Source organism: Vipera berus (genome assembly GCF_964194415.1).
Source record: "Vipera berus genome assembly, chromosome: 1".
NCBI classification, from domain to species: Eukaryota; Metazoa; Chordata; class Lepidosauria; order Squamata; family Viperidae; genus Vipera; species Vipera berus.
Genome location: NC_138202.1, coordinates 251,937,002 through 251,955,329, shown reverse-complemented (window position 1 = coordinate 251,955,329; position 18,328 = coordinate 251,937,002). Strand labels below are relative to the sequence as shown.

General features: G+C 43.8%; 1 protein-coding gene across 2 annotated transcripts in view; it reads left to right on the top strand.

The window, feature by feature from the left end:
• Positions 1-18,328, top strand: part of HACE1 (HECT domain and ankyrin repeat containing E3 ubiquitin protein ligase 1) — a 61,255-nt gene that overhangs the window by 39,252 nt on the left and 3,675 nt on the right. For both annotated transcript variants that reach the window (XM_081324241.1, XM_081324242.1), the window contains exons 20-22: positions 12,587-12,718; positions 13,104-13,202; positions 14,172-14,242. In XM_081324241.1, the coding sequence (XP_081180367.1) occupies positions 12,587-12,718; positions 13,104-13,202; positions 14,172-14,242 (302 nt within the window). The remainder of the gene's footprint in view (positions 1-12,586; positions 12,719-13,103; positions 13,203-14,171; positions 14,243-18,328) is intronic.

Below are 18,328 nucleotides of genomic sequence, written 5' to 3'. Positions count from 1 at the left end.
CGCCGGCCGAGTGGATGGTAGGTTCCTGGTGGACAGCCAGACCCGATCCCCCACCGATAGTGGAGGCGTATCCCTTCTCGACCGATCGGCGAACCTCTTGTAGTCGGCCTTGGCCTTCTCCAGCTGCCGTCGCACCAACCGATGGATCGCCTGTAACTCCGCCATGAATTCGTTCGCTGCCGGCTCCGGTGAGTCCACGGGAGAAAGAGGGAAGAACCTGGGGTGATAACCCACGTTGGCCAAGAACGGTGTCATCTGCGTGGAGGTGTGTTGCGAGTTATTAAAGGCAAACTCGGCTATGGCCAAATAGTCCACCCAGTTGTCCTGCTGCAGGTTAACATAGCAGCGCAGATACTGCTCTAAGATGCCGATGACCTTCTCGGTACCCCCGTCGGTCTGAGGATGATGCGCGGACGAGAGGCAAACCTTAATGTCCAACGCCCGCATCAACTCCTGCCAGAAGCGGGCTGTAAACTGGGCCCCCCTATCGGAGACGACCCTATCGGGAAGGCCGTGCAGCCGGAACACCTGTTGGATGAACATGCGACTAGTGGCGCGAGCTGACGGTAAGCCGCGACAGGGGATGAAGTGCGCCATCTTGGTCAACATGTCCACCACCACAAACACTGTCGTGAAGCCGGAGGATGGGGGTAGATCCGTCAGAAAGTCCATGGACACAGCCCCCCAGGGTCTCTTGGGCGTTGGCAAAGGCTGCAGTAAACCAGGCGGGGCCCCTGTCGCTGACTTGGCCTGCCTGCATGGGACGCAAGAGGTGACATAAGACTGGACATCGTGTCGGACTCGGGGCCACCAGAAAGTACGGGAGACCAGGTTCAGAGTCTTGAACAGGCCAAAATGCCCCGCAGCCGGGTTATCATGACATTGGCTGAGGACGAGTCCCCTGAGTGGCCCTCCTGGAACATAGAGCCGGTCACGATAATACAGGAGTCCATCCGTGACCGACCAAGGCGAATCTGGCCCCACCTCTTCCTTCCGCTGAGCCACCCACGCCTCCTGCTGCTGCGCCTCCCGGATCCGAGCCCGTATATCCACCGGCTCCCGTACCGCAGCAAAAGACTCGACGGGGATCACTGTCCTGGGCGGAAGCTTGTCTTCCACTCGGGTGTACTCGGGCTTCCTGGACAGAGCATCCGCTCTCTGGTTGTGCCCGCTTGGTATGTACCGCACCCGGAAGTCAAACCTCGCAAAGAAGAGGGACCACCGGATCTGGCGTTGGTTCAAATTCCGAGCGGTCTGCAGGCTTTCCAGATTCTTGTGGTCCGTCCGGACCTCGATTTGATGCCGCGCCCCCTCCAGATGATGCCTCCAAGCCTCGAACGCCGCCTTGATGGCCAGCAGCTCCTTCTCCCAGATGGTATAGTTGCGCTCCGAGGGATTTAATTTCCGAGAGTGATACGCGCAAGGGAAAAGGGTACCGTTGGGCGTCGCTGCCTGGAGTAACACGGCCCCAATGGCAATGTCGGAGGCGTCCGCCTCCACGACAAACGGCCGTTGCGGGTCAGGATGCTTCAAGATGGGCTCCTTCATGAAGGCGTCCTTCAAAGCTTGGAACGCCTGTTGTTCGGGGGCGTTCCACTGGAACCGAGTCTTCTTCTGCAGGAGCCGGGTGAGGGGGGCTGTCAAGGCAGCAAAGCCAGGGATGAATGTCCGATAGTAGTTGGCAAATCCAAGAAGTCGCTGAACATCCTTCACGCGACGCGGGGGTTGCCAACTCTGCAACGACTCAACTTTACTTGGATCCATGGCGATGCCCTCAGGAGAAATGCGGTGGCCCAAGAAATCAATGGTCACCTGGTAGAACTGGCACTTCTCCAACTTGGCAAACAGCCGATGTTTCCGGAGGCGCTGCAGGACCTGACGGAGATGCTGATGATGCGCTTCACGCGACAGGGAGTAAATCAGGATGTCGTCCAGGTAAATCACAACAAACTGGTCCAACAGATCCCGAAAGATGTCATTCATAAAATGCTGAAACACAGCGGGGGCGTTGGTCAGGCCAAACGGCATCACCGTGTACTCAAAATGTCCATAGCGAGTACCAAACGCTGTCTTCCACTCATCACCCGGCCGAACCCTGACGAGGTTGTAAGCTCCACGCAGGTCCAGTTTCGTGAAGATCTTAGCCTCCCGGAGTCGGTCCAAGAGCTCGGGGATGAGGGGCAGCGGGTAGCGGTTACGCACCGTGATAGCGTTGAGTTTCCGGTAGTCACAGCAAAGCCGTAACTCGCCCGACTTCTTTTTGACGAAGAGCACGGGCGCAGACACTGGCGAGGACGAGGGCCGGATGAATCCACGAGCCAAGTTCTTTGTCAGGAAGTCCCGCAATGCGGCCAACTCGGGCTCCGACATGGAGTACAAACGCCCCACTGGGAGAGGCGCATCAGGGACTAGGTCAATGGAGCAGTCGTAGGGCCTGTGCGGGGGTAATTGGTCCGCCTCTGACTCGCTGAACACGTCAGCAAAGTCGGACAGTACGGGAGGCAAGGAAACCCCTGAGGAACCCTCCACCTGGCCGGCACAGATATGGCGGGTGTGGTCCACGCACTGCAAACTTGGGAAGGTGACCAAGTTCTGAGACCAATAGATCTGTGGATCATGCGCCCGGAGCCACGCCAGTCCCAAGACCACGGGGAAGTGCAGATCCGAAGTGACGTAAAACTGAATGGCCTCCACATGGGTACTGATGGCCATACACACGGGTTGCGTGGCGGCCGTGATAGGCCCGGACAGGAGCACTCGACCATCGATGGTCTCCACAAGCATGGGCGGATCCACCGGACACTGGGGAACAGCCCATTTGGCCACAAAGGCCGAATCCATAAAGTTAGTGGTAGCCCCAGAGTCAATTAAGGCATGGACCGGAATCCCCTCTGGCTTGCCAGGAAGGATCAGTCGTGCCTCCAAAATCAAATGCCGTGGAGGTTCACAGGCACCGTCGGAACGGCGTCGCTCGGCGTGATCGTTGTGGGTCGCCCGATCTTTCACACCGTCTAGATCGGGCTCGGACCGTTTCCCGATAGCAAAGCAGGGGACTTTCTCGGAGCTGGCTTGGTCACTGACGCCCGCTGACGCTTCTTTGGGCAAGAAGCAGCCAAATGTCCAGGGTCCCCACAGTAAAAACACAACCCCTCCGATCGTCGTCTGTCCATTTCCGACACCGATAGACGGGACCTGGCGGCACCCAGCTCCATTGGCTCCTCCCTCTGGACTGGGGGCTCACGCACAACAGGGGCGGCAGGGGTCTGTGGGGTGGCACGGCGACTCTTACGCTGCTGCAGCCGGGCATCGATCCGCAGACAAAGATGGATCAGCCCATTCAGATCTGAGGGAATGTCCACGCGGGCCAGCTCATCCAACATCTCCTCTGACAAGCCATCCTGAAAGGCATCCACGAGCGCAGCCTCATTCCAGGCGGAATCCTGGCTAAGCAGCCGGAAATCGCTGATATAGGCCTGTAGGGGGCGCTGACCCTGCCTCAAAGCTTTCAGACGTCGGGTGGCGGTCTGCGCCTTAATCGGGTCCTCGTACATGAGGCGCATATGGTCACAAAACCCCCCAAAGTTATCCAACAAAGGGCTAGGCTGTGCCAACAGAGGCGTGCCCCAACGAGCTGCATCTCCCGACAGAAGGCTCAACACGAATCCCACCTTATCTCGGTCAGTGGGGAAATCAGCTGCTCTCACGCTGATATAAAGCTGGCATTGTCCCAGGAAGGCAGGAAACAGTTCTGGTTTACCAGCAAATTTAACCGGCATAGCTAACTGACATTTCCTCCTGGGTGGGGGGGCAGCATGTACCTGAGCCTGCAGTTGTGCCACCTGAGTGGCCAGCAGGGTGAGTTGCTGGTTGAGCTGGGCATTCTCGGCAAGAAGCTGCTCCATCGTAGTATTAAGGGGTGGGTGGCTGAAAGCAAACTGTTCTGAACCAGCCCTCTTCTCGCAACCCCTAATTAAGAGAAGAGTCTGGAAAGCGTCCAAGGCTAAAAGGCTTCTGCCAAGATTTAATTACGCAGTTAACAAAAACACAAGAGCTTGTCTTCTCAAGCGGAAAAGTTGCTTTCAGCAACCAGCCCCTCCCCAAACACTTCTTTTATAGAGAGCTCAGGGCGTGGTCTCCCTGTGCCTCCTCCCGAGGAGTCCCATAGTCTTTCTTTGTTTGTCCCTGCTCGTCTGCCTCCTGCGTCGGGCGTCCTTGAACAGGGCCAGCTGTGGGTCATCATCCTCCGCACTCTCGGGCTCACACAGCTGAGAAGAGGTCCCCGGCTGAGGACTCTGCAAAGCCTCCAAATCATCATCAGCCGGTTCGTTTCCCTCCTCCCCCACATCTGAGTCCTCCGATACATCGGACCCGGCTGTCGGACCCACAGGCTGGCCCTGAGTCACAACAAATATTTCTCAGGCTTTTATAGATTATCTACCAATAACAGAAGAAAATAATGAAACTTATTTTATCTGATTCCAAAATCAACGTTATTGTGCTATTGTACAAAACACATTATCCATGTGTACCCTCAGATGGTGCAACAGTATTTCCTAATTCTGAGTCCACATTCTTTTCCTAGACGTGGATAAAATTTAAATGTGATTTGTGGCAATAAATTTATTCTTGTGCTACTGCCTACATATCCTATCTGTCGGAAAAAAAGGAGGATCGATTACAATTATAGAAGTTAATTATGGAGATTTACTTTTAGATTGCAGAAGCAGAGGCTCCTATCTTCCCGTACTAGTACAGCCCAGTTGAATATTGTGAATGTATTGAAAAGGCTCTCTTGAGCATATTAATATCTTTTTCTTAATTCTTTTATTTCTTCCTCTTCTCTTTATTTCATTTAGAACTTAAATAATAAAATTTTGGCATTGACTTTTTTATACAAGGTCATTTTATAAAGCTCCATATATTCTGATTATGCAATAGCATTAGCAATGCTATTATTTTATGTGTGTAGCAAGTGATTTCAGCATGACAGCATACTTAAACGCATAGTGAAATTCTTTCATGTAGTATAATTCTGCTTACTACTGGTAAACCTTCACTGGCAGTAGAAAACAGCTTTGCAGATGGAATTCATTAGACATAGGCAATTGCTTTGCTCATATCAGAGGAGGCTTAGGTGTTGATTTTTGAAAAATCCAGTTGTGATGTAACCTTTTTCTGAGAAGAGAGTCTGTGTTTATCAGATAACTGTGAAGAACATGATGAAGGGAGCAAGACTGCAGTTTGAGGGTTGTTGGTGAGGAAATATCTGCTTACTTGGCCAGATAAATTACACTTAAGGTGTGAGAGGATGCCTTTATGTGTTATTTTTGATAATTTCTGGAAAAATATGTGAGGTATGAAATGACCGAAGGGGTAAAAGGGTTGTGGCTGTCTTCAAAAGGAGGGAAAAGAAAGCTCTAATAAATTGTACATGAGTCAGAAAAGTTTCTAAAGAACATAATAAAATGACAACTTCAGAACTGTCTAGGAATTAAACTTAATGTGTTTATATAACAAAGGAGATGATGGAACAATTATTATTTTAGATTATACTGTAAACTGTCATCTGGGAAACATTGAAAATGTGTGAACAAAACATTGCTTACAAAGTTTACATATTAACAAAAAGCAGTTTGTAATCAACATATAACTGAAAGAAACAATTAAAAAAACAAAGCTGAATAATGTTCTAGGACCTATTGGTATTTTTACAATACATTATGAAATCTTTCAAGAAAATTTGGTTAAACTATTAGGCAATGAATGAGAGTCAGGAACACTATAGAGCAGACATGTCAAACACAAGGCCTACAGGCCAATTCCGGCCCGCAATGGGTTCACATTTGGCCAATGGGGTTACCCCGGAGACAGTAAGGGACCAGCCCATGATGCCCCACCCGTGGCCCCCTATTGTGCACATAGGTAGTGAGCATGCGAGGTCCGATGGTATCCAGCAGCAGCTGCAGCCTGCCGGTCCCTTGGCTGGGGGCTCCGCAGCCAGCTGTGATCACTGGGCCAACTCTTCAAGCAGTAGGCATGTTGGTGGCACCAGCAGCAAGTGGAAGCAGAAGTGCGGGGGGGGGAAACGTGATCTGGCCCACCAGAGACACCTGCTCCGCCCCACCTTCTGTCTTTGCAGCTGCCACAGCTGAGATGGGGCACGCAGCCACGTGGCCATCTGGTGGGCCGGATTTTATGCCTTTCCCCGCTTGTGCCTCTGCCTTCACCTGCTGCTGGTGCCGCCGCCGCGCCTGCTGCTTGGAGGGCTGGAGGCAAAGGAGCAGGGGGGGAGGTACGTGATACGGTTTGCCAGATGTGCCTCCTCTGTCCTACCTTCTGTCTTTGTGCAGCCATCCTCACGACCATCAGAGTAGGCTTCTCTGGTGGATCAGGCCCCAGCTCTCACTCTAGTCCCGACCCTTGGATTCCTTTCAGCCCCCACCCCCCCAGGCACCCCCGACACGAGCGATGTCGAGGTCTTCATGCCCAACTCGGCCATGCCTACCCAGTCAGTCGGCCGCGATCACAACCACGCCCTCCTGGCCCCCTTGAGGGCAACCACAATGCTTACATGGCCCTCAATGGAACTGAGTTTGACACCCCTGCTATAGAGAAAACTTTTCATGTTTTTCATACACAGAATGAAATTATTTGACCCATCCAGAGTCATATGTCATTTCTTTATTGAATGTAGATTACAGGCTTTTTATGGCAATGCTTACAAAGAGCATAAATGTTTTTTAAAGTAAAGTGATACACTGATCAAGCTGAATTTGTTCCAAAGAAATACATAAGAAAATCAGACATATCTGATGTTACCAATAACATGAATTTTCAAATCAGAAAGTAACTACAATTTTTCTTGATTCAGAGAATGATTTTGATGACTTGGAATGGTCTTTCATGCTTTCAGTTTTTAAAAAGATGAATTATGGCTCTATTTCTTTACACATATACACAGTATGTAAAAGAATAAGAACCCCGATAACAGTAAATAGTTTTTTTAAATTAAAGAATGCAGTATATTGAGGACAAAGTTGTCCTCTATATCCTTCCTTGTCTCCTCTATTGGTATTAGAGTCATTGGCAGTGAAAATAAGACAAGAAAGCAAAATTTTAGGAATTAAATTAGCAGCATAAGAAATACTTTGCAATTATATGGTTATAATATTGTATTCCCATACTCAAAATATTTTTAGTATTAGTGGTAAACCATATATATATATATAGATGTATATCAGGTTTTCAGATCAACAACAATAAAACTCAAATGCTGACTTAAAAACAGAAGGAAAAAGACAACATTTATACCTAAAAACATCACTGCAAAAAAGGTGAAATATTTACTAATTTATTTGATAAAACTGTTATAAAATTAATTATTTACAGATTTAGAAGAATAATGTAGGAGAGAAACTGACTGAGCTGGGGAGGAGTCAAATGGGAACTTAGTCTAGAATCCCTATGTGGGCATAAGAGGGCAAAGTCTGGTCCCCCCCTTGACTGAACCTTATTTGGTTTTACCCAAGTGCAAACTATCAGTCTGAGAAGATTCCTGTGTATAGCTCAAGCAATAAAATAGCTAACTGAATTCTTTAAGCGTGGGTCTGGTTGTTTACACCCGACAGATATAATGCTAGACTTTTAAGAGTGGAGGCAATTGAAGTTGTTTTGGTTAGGAAGAATTGATAGCAGCAGTTAAAATTATATTAAGACTTAACTTTCTGTTCTGAACAATTCTAATAAATATTCAGAACAAATGATTAAATGATTGACATAAACAAGTAACAAATCACATATGGTGTAAAATCAAGGATTAATTTTGATATTCTTCAGTGTTCAAAAACAGGTAGGTGGATTGGCAGCTACAATTCTCCAAACTGTGAATTGTATTACCAAGCTTGGTACTTGATTTTGGTCACGATGATCTTATTGCCTTATGGCTCAGACACCTTTATGGAGAAAGTAAGGAAGATCCAGATGGTCTAGATAAATATAACTTATAAACAGTTTATAAGAAGTGCATGCAATAAGAAGAGCATATTGAAAGTAGGAATAAATACAGAAAAAGCAGATTTATTCCCTCTTGCTTTTAATATATTTAACATTTATTAAATTGTTTATTTTCACGTTGAGAACAGCATAAATAACTTTGTTCAGTGGAGAAATGATCCATATAGATTGCAAGATTTGATTATTAATAAGTTAAAAAAATATTTTTTAGACTCCTGCAATGACCTAGTCTACCTAATTTCAATATCTTTAAATATTGAATCTATATCTATGTCTTTGTTTCAGCAATGCATTTGAAAAAATACTCCATGATATTCTGATTTTACAGGCTAGTGAAGTGTGGACTGGATGGCATGAACATTAAGCTTGACAATGTATTATAAATGCTTTATTGTTGTGAAGAATTAAGTGGATTGTCTCAGTTTCCATTCTGGACCCTGTACTAACCAAGATTCAATTATTTTAATGAGGAAGTGGAGGGAATATTCAGCACACTTACTAATAGCACAAAATTGTGTAGAATGACAAGTATTCTAGAAGGCAGAAATAAAAAGCAGAATGTTCTTGATAGATTAGAGAAATGGGTTGAAAAACAGTTCAGAAATACAAGAGTACAACATCAAGGAGCAGAAACCATGTTTATTGCTAAGATTGTTGAGTGCCTGCTCTGCAAGAAAAAGGGACCAAAAGAATGCGAAAGCAAAGAGTTTATAGAAATTGGGGACTACAAGATGGGGAATCCTAGCAATCTGATTTGCTGGTCAGTTTGGGGGAGCTAGGAAGATCCTTGTCCATGTAACGGGTTATTTCTATTCTTAGGCAAAGTAGCTTTTAAGGAGTGCAGAAGAGATGAGCAAGTCCATTATTAAAGTGATGGAGTCTTGAGGTCATCAGCTGATGGAGGATGGATAGTTGTAGGTCTCCTCTTAGGGCTGCCCTTGCAATGTACTGAAAGTTGGTGAGGGGGCTTCTAGTTTTTGATCTAGTTGTGATTACAGGAGGTTTTATCTGAGGGCAAGGAAGGTCAGTTTGAGTCCCGTGGGATTAGGCAGATAAAGAAACGGGGTTTGACCCCGACCATGTCTAAAGGACAAGGAAGGGTGCAGCCTCCATTTTATTTGCTACATTTATTTTCTCCACCTCAGTGAATGAAATTTAAAAGAGACATACAGAAAAAATGTGATGGGACATCAAAGAGACCCTGGGAAAGTAGAGGAGAAAAGAGGATCGTTGTATCAGTTCCTCAGCTTGACAGAAAGCAAAATCAATTAGCAGTTAATGTGTTGCACTTGGCTTGGTAATGGTGTTTGTGGAAGAGATTTTGGAATAGCATTTGATTACAAACTGAATATGATTCCACAATATGATGTGGCTGCAAAAAAAGGCCAAATGTTATTTTGGCTTTATTTTATTGCCAGACAGCCATCTGTCTGAGGTACTTTAATTTATATTCCTGCACTGAGCAGGAGGTTAGCCTCCAGGGCTTTAAAGGCCTTGGATAGCTCTGTGGTTTAAGATATTACTATAATTAATACCAGAATAGACAGTTTAGACCACTCACAGGTGCTGAATTACAGTTCTTACCATCTCTTGTCCCTAAAAGATCACTTGAGATGTCATCACCTGAAACTAAATATATCTGGAAGGCATTTAAATGCCTCTCTTGATCCAGAGTATAGATTTTACAGCACGCATAAAAAAAAGTTTGACACGAAAATAAACATGATTCACAGGAGAATTTAGTTTATTTTCTTTTTAATCATCATCAACTCTATTATACTTGTAAGTTAATATAAACTTATCTGAGAATTTCTTTTCCATAGTAGTTCGAATTGCAGAAAGTGTCTACTGCTCCAATTTTCAATCTAGACATTCCTTAAATTATTGAGGCAGTATAGTTCAGCCTGGCTGAATTGCCTCCCTTTCTGCTCGAATTACCGTGCAACTTTTTTTTTGGGTGGGGAAGGGCACTTCCCTCTTCCTTTTTTTTTAAAAAAACTATTTTTTTGCCTCTAAGCCAGGGCTTTTCAACCTTTTCACCCACTGTACCACTTTTAGAATATGGCAACATCCGAGTACCACCAGTTGCCTAGCAAGGTTTCAAAAACTTGACCAAAAAAAAAAAAAGGAAAAAAGTGATGAAGTACAGGTAGTCCTCAACTTACAACAGTTCACCTGGTGACTGTTTGAAGTTACAATGGCACTGAAAAAAGTGCCCCCAACTTGGGAAAAGATCTGGGTGAGAAATGTAAAATTTACGCAAGCCCAAAATTTAAGAAAGAATTTTTATAAAATGTTTTATAGGTGGCATTTAGACCCCAAAAAGTTAGCAAGTATGTATCCGAACTACCAGCCTAAATGTTGGAGGTGTGGTGGTGAAGATGCAACGTATTTTCATATATGGTGGACCTGTAAAAAGGTTAAAGCATTTTGGATTAAAATCTGGTGGAATATGCAGAAGATATTTAAGAAAAGGATAAAGTTTTGTCCGCAATTGTTTTTACTGGGCATTATTACTGATACTACTGTTGTGGACACTAAGTTGATGTTGAACTTAATTACGGCAGCAAGACTTTTAGTAGGGCAATACTGGAAGAAGGAAGAACTGCCGACTATAGAAGAATGGACTTTAAAAGTTTCAAACCTGGCGGGAATGGCAAAGATCTCGGCGTATTTGAAAGACCATTCGCAACAACGATATATTGTGGAGTGGAAAAAATAGATTGATTACATCCAGAATAAATATGGGACTAAAAAATTTCATTTAGCATTTGAATAAGTATTGATGTGATATTTATATTGCTTGTAGTCATTTTATAAGAGCTAAAGTGCGATAGACCTAATAGTTTATTGTTGTTAGCATATGGTAGTTTATGATTGTTTCTACTTTTATACCTTGTATTTAGCTCTGGGAAGTCGGGGAGGGTGGAGGGTTGGGTTGGGTTGGGAAGGGGTGGGTGGGTGGGGAGGGGTTGTTTTGTTAAAGATAAAATGTATTGAAAAACTTCAATAAAAAAAAAGAAAGAAAAAAGTGCCCCCCAAGCCACAGCTGAGCAAGACACCTGCCTGCCTGCCCGGTGGCGCTCTTTCTCCTGTCTGAGGTTTTCATTGTTGTGAGCATTTCTGTTGAGGATTGGCAGCGGGGGGTGGGGGGGTGGGGGGGAGTTTGGTTTTTATTCCCCCCCATCTGTTGGGTGGTTGCAGCTGGTTTTGATCACTTCACATGACCCTGGGACACTGTGACCATCAAAAATGTGAATCAGTTGCCAAGCATCTGAATGTAAATCACAAGACCCTGGAGATGCTGCAACAATCCAGCTGATCGGCGCTTCTTCTGGGCTCAGCAAAAGCGCCAGGATCAGCGCCAAGCTCCAGCTGGAGCCTGGTGCTGATCCTGGTGCTTCTATTGAGCCCTGACAGCCCCAAAGAAGCGCTGATCCTGGCACTTCCGCTGAGCCCTGACAGTCCTGCAGCTCCAGCCATCTCTCGCTCAGGCTTGTGCAGTGTTGCCACTGGTTCAGCTCATTCCCGTCCCCCGCTACCAGTTTTCTAGGATGGTCACGTACCACCTGCCAGGTGCCAATGTACCACAGGTGGTACACGTACCACTGGTTGAAAAGCCCTGCTCTAAGCAGTGCAGGCAGTGGTGATGCAGCATTTAAATGTGATGTTGTTTTCCTTGTTTTTGGAGGGTTTTTTCTTTTTACCTGAATGTGTGTTAAGGTAGGTTTAACTCACCTATTTGAAATCTTACAAAATTATTTTCAGAAAGACGAAGAAATTGTACAGCGTAAAATCATCATTTTGCCACATTTCAGGAAGTGAGATCCTTGCAAACTTTTGGGTACTTAGCGCAATTTTGGGGAGCTGTGATTTCCCCATCTTACTCTGTAAATCAAACAAATCATATAGTGTTGCAATTCTGATTATAGAAACATGTGTAATTGTGTAATTGAAACATAAGTTTCTTTTCTACAAGAAGCCATACTGGAGAGAATTGTCGCTTTAACCTCATTTTATATAAATATTTTGTATGTATTAAAGAAATAGATGTGGTTGAACATTAAAAGTGTTACAGATATATACTGCAAAAAATAAGAATGTGACATTTTCTTTTCTTTTGAGAAGTGAAATTGGTGTGTGAACAAAGTATGCCCAAGGAAAATCTCTCCTTATAAGTTTTATATTTTAAAGACATAGAACACATTAGAAAATAGTTTTCTGTGTATATTTAGTTTCATTTCCATTAAAATAAAAATGAATGAAATGTTTCTTCCAGTCAAGGAATTATATCTGCAATAGAACTATGGGACTGCAAATAGCTCTGCATTGTTCAGGGCTGTTAGAAATCCTTACACAATGGCTTTTAAAAGTCAAAATAATATTCTGTAATATTTTTTCTTAGACACTGAACCTTTACCAGAATTGTCTAATATAAGGGTAGGAGTGGGGTGGGGGAAGTTCCAGAAGGGGGAAAACCAACAAGGAGGTAAATGGAACCATGACAAAAATAAAATTCGATTTAATTAGATTAAATATAGTAATTTTAAAAAAATATTTTCACAATTTTCAGGCTGAATATGTCCAACTTGTTACTGAGCTTCGAATGACGAGAGCCATTCAGCCTCAGATAAATGCTTTTCTTCAAGGTTTTCATATGTTCATTCCTCCTTCTTTGGTACAACTCTTTGATGAATATGAATTGGTGAGTAAAATTATATTGTGTGGTTGAGCACCTTATGATTTCTATAGTTAGTGGTGCAGAATGTAGCAACTTTGGAACACTGAACTTATTAATTTGGACAACAGTTTCACTTTATTTTGTTGAAAGTGAGTAGAATATTTTATATGCCTTTTTTCGTAATCTAAATGTAATCTAAAGAACCAGGCACGTGCTGGTACTGTAGTTTTCGGTTTTCTGTGTTCAACAGTTGATCCTATATTGATTTATAAATCCTATCATTCTATGTCATAACAGAATAATGTTTTCAAAGATGAATAGTGTTCAGAAAAATAAACCAGCTAAAAAGGTGACCAGTTTAACTTGTCATATTCATAACAAAATTTGGTTTCTCCTTTTTTTTTAAAAGGAATTGTTGCTTTCAGGCATGCCAGAAATTGATGTAAATGACTGGATTAAAAATACAGAATATACAAGTGGCTATGAAAGAGATGACCCAGTTATTCAGGTAGAGTATGGGATGGTATACATTTCAACCAGTTGCTTCCCCCCACCTGTTTTTAACATATTACCTGTCTTTCCAGGCTGTTCACGTTTTGTGGAAATGAGGCACAGCGGGACTGGTTTGAATTGACCAAAATACAATTTTCATAATGTAGTCATATTTGTATCTGCTTATTAATAAGAATTTGTAGGACAGATTTCAAAACCATTTTAAAGAAGTAAAACATGGAAAGAAATCCATATTAGCACAATGGAAAAATTAAAAACGAAATAAAAAATAAAATGTATGGGTACATAAATCTACATAGCATTATAGCAGAGGCCCTTTCATCTGCCTGCATACTTTCATTTTGCAAATAGTTCAGAATTTGAAAAGTCATTGCAATGAATCTGGCCTGAAATGCATTCAAAAACTGTGCTGCTTCAGAGTATTACATATTTGTGTTGGCAACCAAAATGAGTACCTTAGAAGCTACATATGGTTACATGACATTTTCAAACTATATTCAAAACTATCATGCCTTTTAGTAAGAAATTGCCAGTTTCCGCTTGCCCAGAAAGAATTGCAATTGATAAAAACTTCCTAATAATTGATAATAAATAAATGATAATGGAATAAATAAATGATAATGGAAGATGTCTAGGAACATCCCAAACTGCATTCATGCCCCTGAAGAATATTGTCTTAATTTTTTTAAAGATCATTACATAATATATAAAGGTTATATAATATAATTACATAGCATGATATACAGTTGTATTGTAATTGTAACTGTACTAATTATGTCATGTAAGAACGTAATATAATTATAATCGTATAATTGAGTTAGGTTGATAAATTAGCTGTTAACTTCTGTTTTGAAGATTTAATGTTTATAATTTGAAACTCATTAAACTTTTGGCTTGCATCTAGCAGCTAGGTTTTAACTGAAGAAACCTGAACAAAAACAAATTTATTTATTTTTCTTTCTAGTGGTTTTGGGAAGTTGTAGAAGAACTGACTCAAGAAGAACGGGTGCTGCTATTGCAGTTTGTCACTGGCAGGTGAATGCATTTTGTTTTTACTTGTTTGTAGAAAAGTATTCATAACATGTTCTGTTCCAGATAAGAGCATGACATTTTCAGCAAATATTGCTACAACTACCTATGGATTTTCGATCATATAGCAGCTTGCGATTTTGGATATCTAACAAATAGTTTTTGTTTTGTTTTTTTTAAAAAATCAGATTATAGATCTAATACTGTAACAAATAAATACTTTTTCATTTGGACTAGTTTCCTTGTTTTACAATGAAATAACAACTTGGCACCAAAGCTCAAAATTATTCTACGGTCAAAGCATCTTGCAGAGGTACCATCTTTAGCCCTGAAGATCCAGTAGTAGAGCTATAACTACTGTAAGAATGCCAAGTCCCTGCTGTCAAAGAGTTCGCATAATAACTTTTTTATTGTGTGGATTTTTTTTTTAAAAAATTGATCGCTGTATTCCATAGACAAAGTGAATATGTATCCCCAGTTATAAAGTTAAAAACCAAGAAAATTAAACCTCCCTATCATAATATAAGGGACGTGGTGGCTCAGTGGGTTAGGACGCTGAGCTTGTCGATCAGAAGGTTGGCAGTTTGGTGGGTCGAATCCTGAGTGCCGCATAACAGAGTGAGCGCCTGTTACTCTTCCCAGCTTCTGCCAACCTTGCAGTTCGAAAGCACGTAAAAAATGCAAGTAGAAAAATAGGGACCACTATGGTGGGAAGGTAACAGCGTTCCGTGCACCTTTGGCGTCTAGTCATGCCGGCCACATGACCACAGAGATGTCCTCGGACAAGCTCTGGCTCTTCGGGTTTGAAACGGAGATGAGCACCGGCCCCTAGAGTTGGAAACGAGTAGCATGCATGTGTGGGGGAACCTTTACCTTTACCTTTACCTTATCATAATATAGCCATATTTTAGGTGAAGAAAATGTAGGGATTTTTCTTTATATATTTATATCTGTATCATCTATGACTATAGCTGTATCAGCTTAAAAATAATTTCCATATACCGTATATACTTGAGTATAAGCCGACTCGAGTATAAGCCGAGACCCCCAATTTCACCCCCAAAAACTGGAAAAAGTTATTGACTCGAGTATAAGCCGATCCGCCGTTCTGCAAGCCTCCGCCGCCGGCGGAGGCTGGATCCGCGCTCTGCAAGCCTCTGCCGCCAGCAGAGGCTCGATCCGCCATTTTGCAAGCCTGAATACACAGGAATACCCTGTGTGGCCGCGGCTCTCGGGGAAGCCCTGGCTGTCCGCTTCCTCGCTCCACGCTGCCATTCGGGGCCTGCGCGTTCCCCGGGCAAATCGCGGCGCCCAGCAGGCGAGGAAACACGCCCGCTCCAGTCGCCCCCCCTTCCCTCAGGAGACGTGAAGCAAGTGACCGCCCGGAGCTTACCGAGGACTTGCGCGCGGCCGAGGCTTCGGTGCTTCCAGGATCGCGCGCACCTCTCCCAAGCCGCCGCCGTCCGGAGACCTGCCGAAGTTTGGGGAGGTTTGGGGAGGTGCGCGCGCACCTCCCCAAACGTCGGCAGGTCTCCGGACCTCTGCGCCCTGCCTGCCTGCTTCTTTCCGCTGCGGAAAGAAGCAGGCAGGCAGGGCGCGGAGGTCCGGAGACCTGCCGACGTTTGGGGAGGTTTGGGCACCTCCCCAAACCTCCCCAAACGTCGGCAGGTCTCCGGACCTCCGCGCCCTGCCTGCCTGCTTCTTTCCGCTGCAGGTTTGGGGAGGTGCGCGGACGGCGGTGGCTTGGGAGAGGTGCGCGCGATCCCGGAAGCACCAAAGCCTCGGCCGCGCACAAGTCCTCGGTAAGTTTTTTTGTTGACTGGAGTATAAGCCGAAGTGGAATTTTTCAGCCCAAAAAGTGGGCTGAAAAATTCGGCTTATACTCAAGTATATACAGTATATTCTCGTCTTTTATGTGTTGATATATCTTGTATTCATTTTTTGTGATATTTATCCTTTATATAAGGTCAATGGATATTTAACCATACATTTATGCTAATTTTTATCTGATATAGTATACTGTTATATTTAGATCCACAAATGGAACAAAGCTTCGTTGAATTACTATCGTTTTATTATTCTGAGTAAGGTTTTTTTCAAATTAAAATTGTCTTCTGTATATAACTGTGATTTTAAAGAATATTGTCATCTGATTTCCCTGTTAAGCTTGGCTGCAAAAATATTGGAAGCAATACTGTCCTGTAGACTTGTGATGTTGTTACTTTCATCTACACATACCAAGTCATCTAATTTTATAAAATGGGAGAATGTTTGGATAATATTAATTACTAATTGACATTTTAATTATACATTCATAAAAAGTGAAAGGAGTTATTTTGTTGGATGTGGAAAAGGTTGCTGTCCACTTCTCTTCCTCATGCTTGCCCCAAAGAAGCCTCGCCTATCCCCTTCTCTCCCTCAGGCTTGCCCCACCGATATATCCCTTCCCTATTGCCTTCTCTCACCCCTCACTCCTCCTTCCCGCCAAACCCCCCTCCTTTTATATCCTCTTCCAGCTGGCCTTTTCATGCAGCACGTCAGCTGGAACTGTATGCACTGATTCTGGGGTGCCCACGCAGCCCCGCAGCTCCAGCCATCCCTGAGGCCGCCGGAAACCGCAATCAGCTGGAGCTATGTGTGCCGATCCTAGGACCTCAGCAACACCGCAGCTCCAGCTGACTCCCCCCCAGGTCTCTCTGGCGTTGCTGCCACTTCAGCTAACTCCCCCCCGCTACATAATCACCTCCTACTAGTCTGCTTGCGTGTCAGATCTAAATACATCATGGGCCAGATCTGGCCTGTGGGTCTCGAGTTTGACATATCTGCTTTAAAGGGAAAAAAAGCATTATTAGCTCTTATTAAATGTAGCTTTTTATTAAATGCAAGCCTCTGACCACAATTAAGAACAGAAATACTATAGTTGCCCAAGTTTATGATCTTTTTGCAATAGTTAAGTGAACCACTGAAGTTGTTAAGTGAAGCACATGGTCATTAAGTGAATTTGACTTCCCCCATTGACTTTGCTTGTTGAAAGCCAGCTTGGGAAGTCGCAAATGGTGATCATATGGTCCCAGGACACTACAATCATTGTAAATATATTTATTTCTTCATTAAATTTTTTTGCCACCCATCTCACCCCGAATGGCTCTGGGCAGCTTACAATGTTACAAAGAATAAGACTGTACAAAAATGTGTATACAATAAGAATAAAATACTATAAAAAGATAAATTATCAGCTATAACTAAAAGATAGGGACGCAGAGAAGGAGGTGGGATATATTGTTAATCTATCTTCAAGGTGACACTCCCCCATTGGAGTGCTGGTTGCCAAGGCCCCAAACTCTGATCACATAACTGTTGGGCTGCTGTGACAGTTGTTAGTGTAGTCCTGGTCCTAAGTCACTTTCAGTGCCATTGTAACTTTAAATGGTTGCTAAATGAATGGTTGTAAGTCAAGAACTAGTTGTACTTAATTGTTGCTAGTTCTTTCTTTAGATAAACTGTTTGTTTACCATTTTATTTTATTTTGCTCTTGAGAGGAATTTCTGAAAATGTTACAGTTTTAAAAGTTTGGATAAATATATTTTTAATGAATTAGAGCAGTTTACAGTTCTTGGAAGAGGGACGCGGTGGCTCAGTGGGTTAGGACGCTGAGCTTGTCGATCAGAAGGTCGGCAGTTTGGCGGGTCGAATCCCGAGTACCGTGTAACAGAGTGAGCGCCTGTTACTCGTCCCAGCTTCTGCCAACCTAGCAGTTCGAAAGCACGTAAAAATGCAAGTAGAAAAATAGGGACCACTACGGTGGGAAGGTAACAGCGTTCCGTGTGCCTTTGGTGTCTAGTCATGCCGGTCACATGACCACGGAGACGTCCACAGACAAGCGCTGGCTCTTCGGCTTTGAAACGGAGATGAGCACCGGCCCCTAGAGTTGGAAACGACTAGCACGCATGTGCGGGGGAACCTTTACCTTTACCTTTACAGTTCTTGGGGAAAGTGACTGATGCTTGAAATATCCTCAGTTTCAGACATGATTACATAATTATAGAATCATTACATAGTTCAATAATTTAGGGTCCCCCCCCCAACTATTGT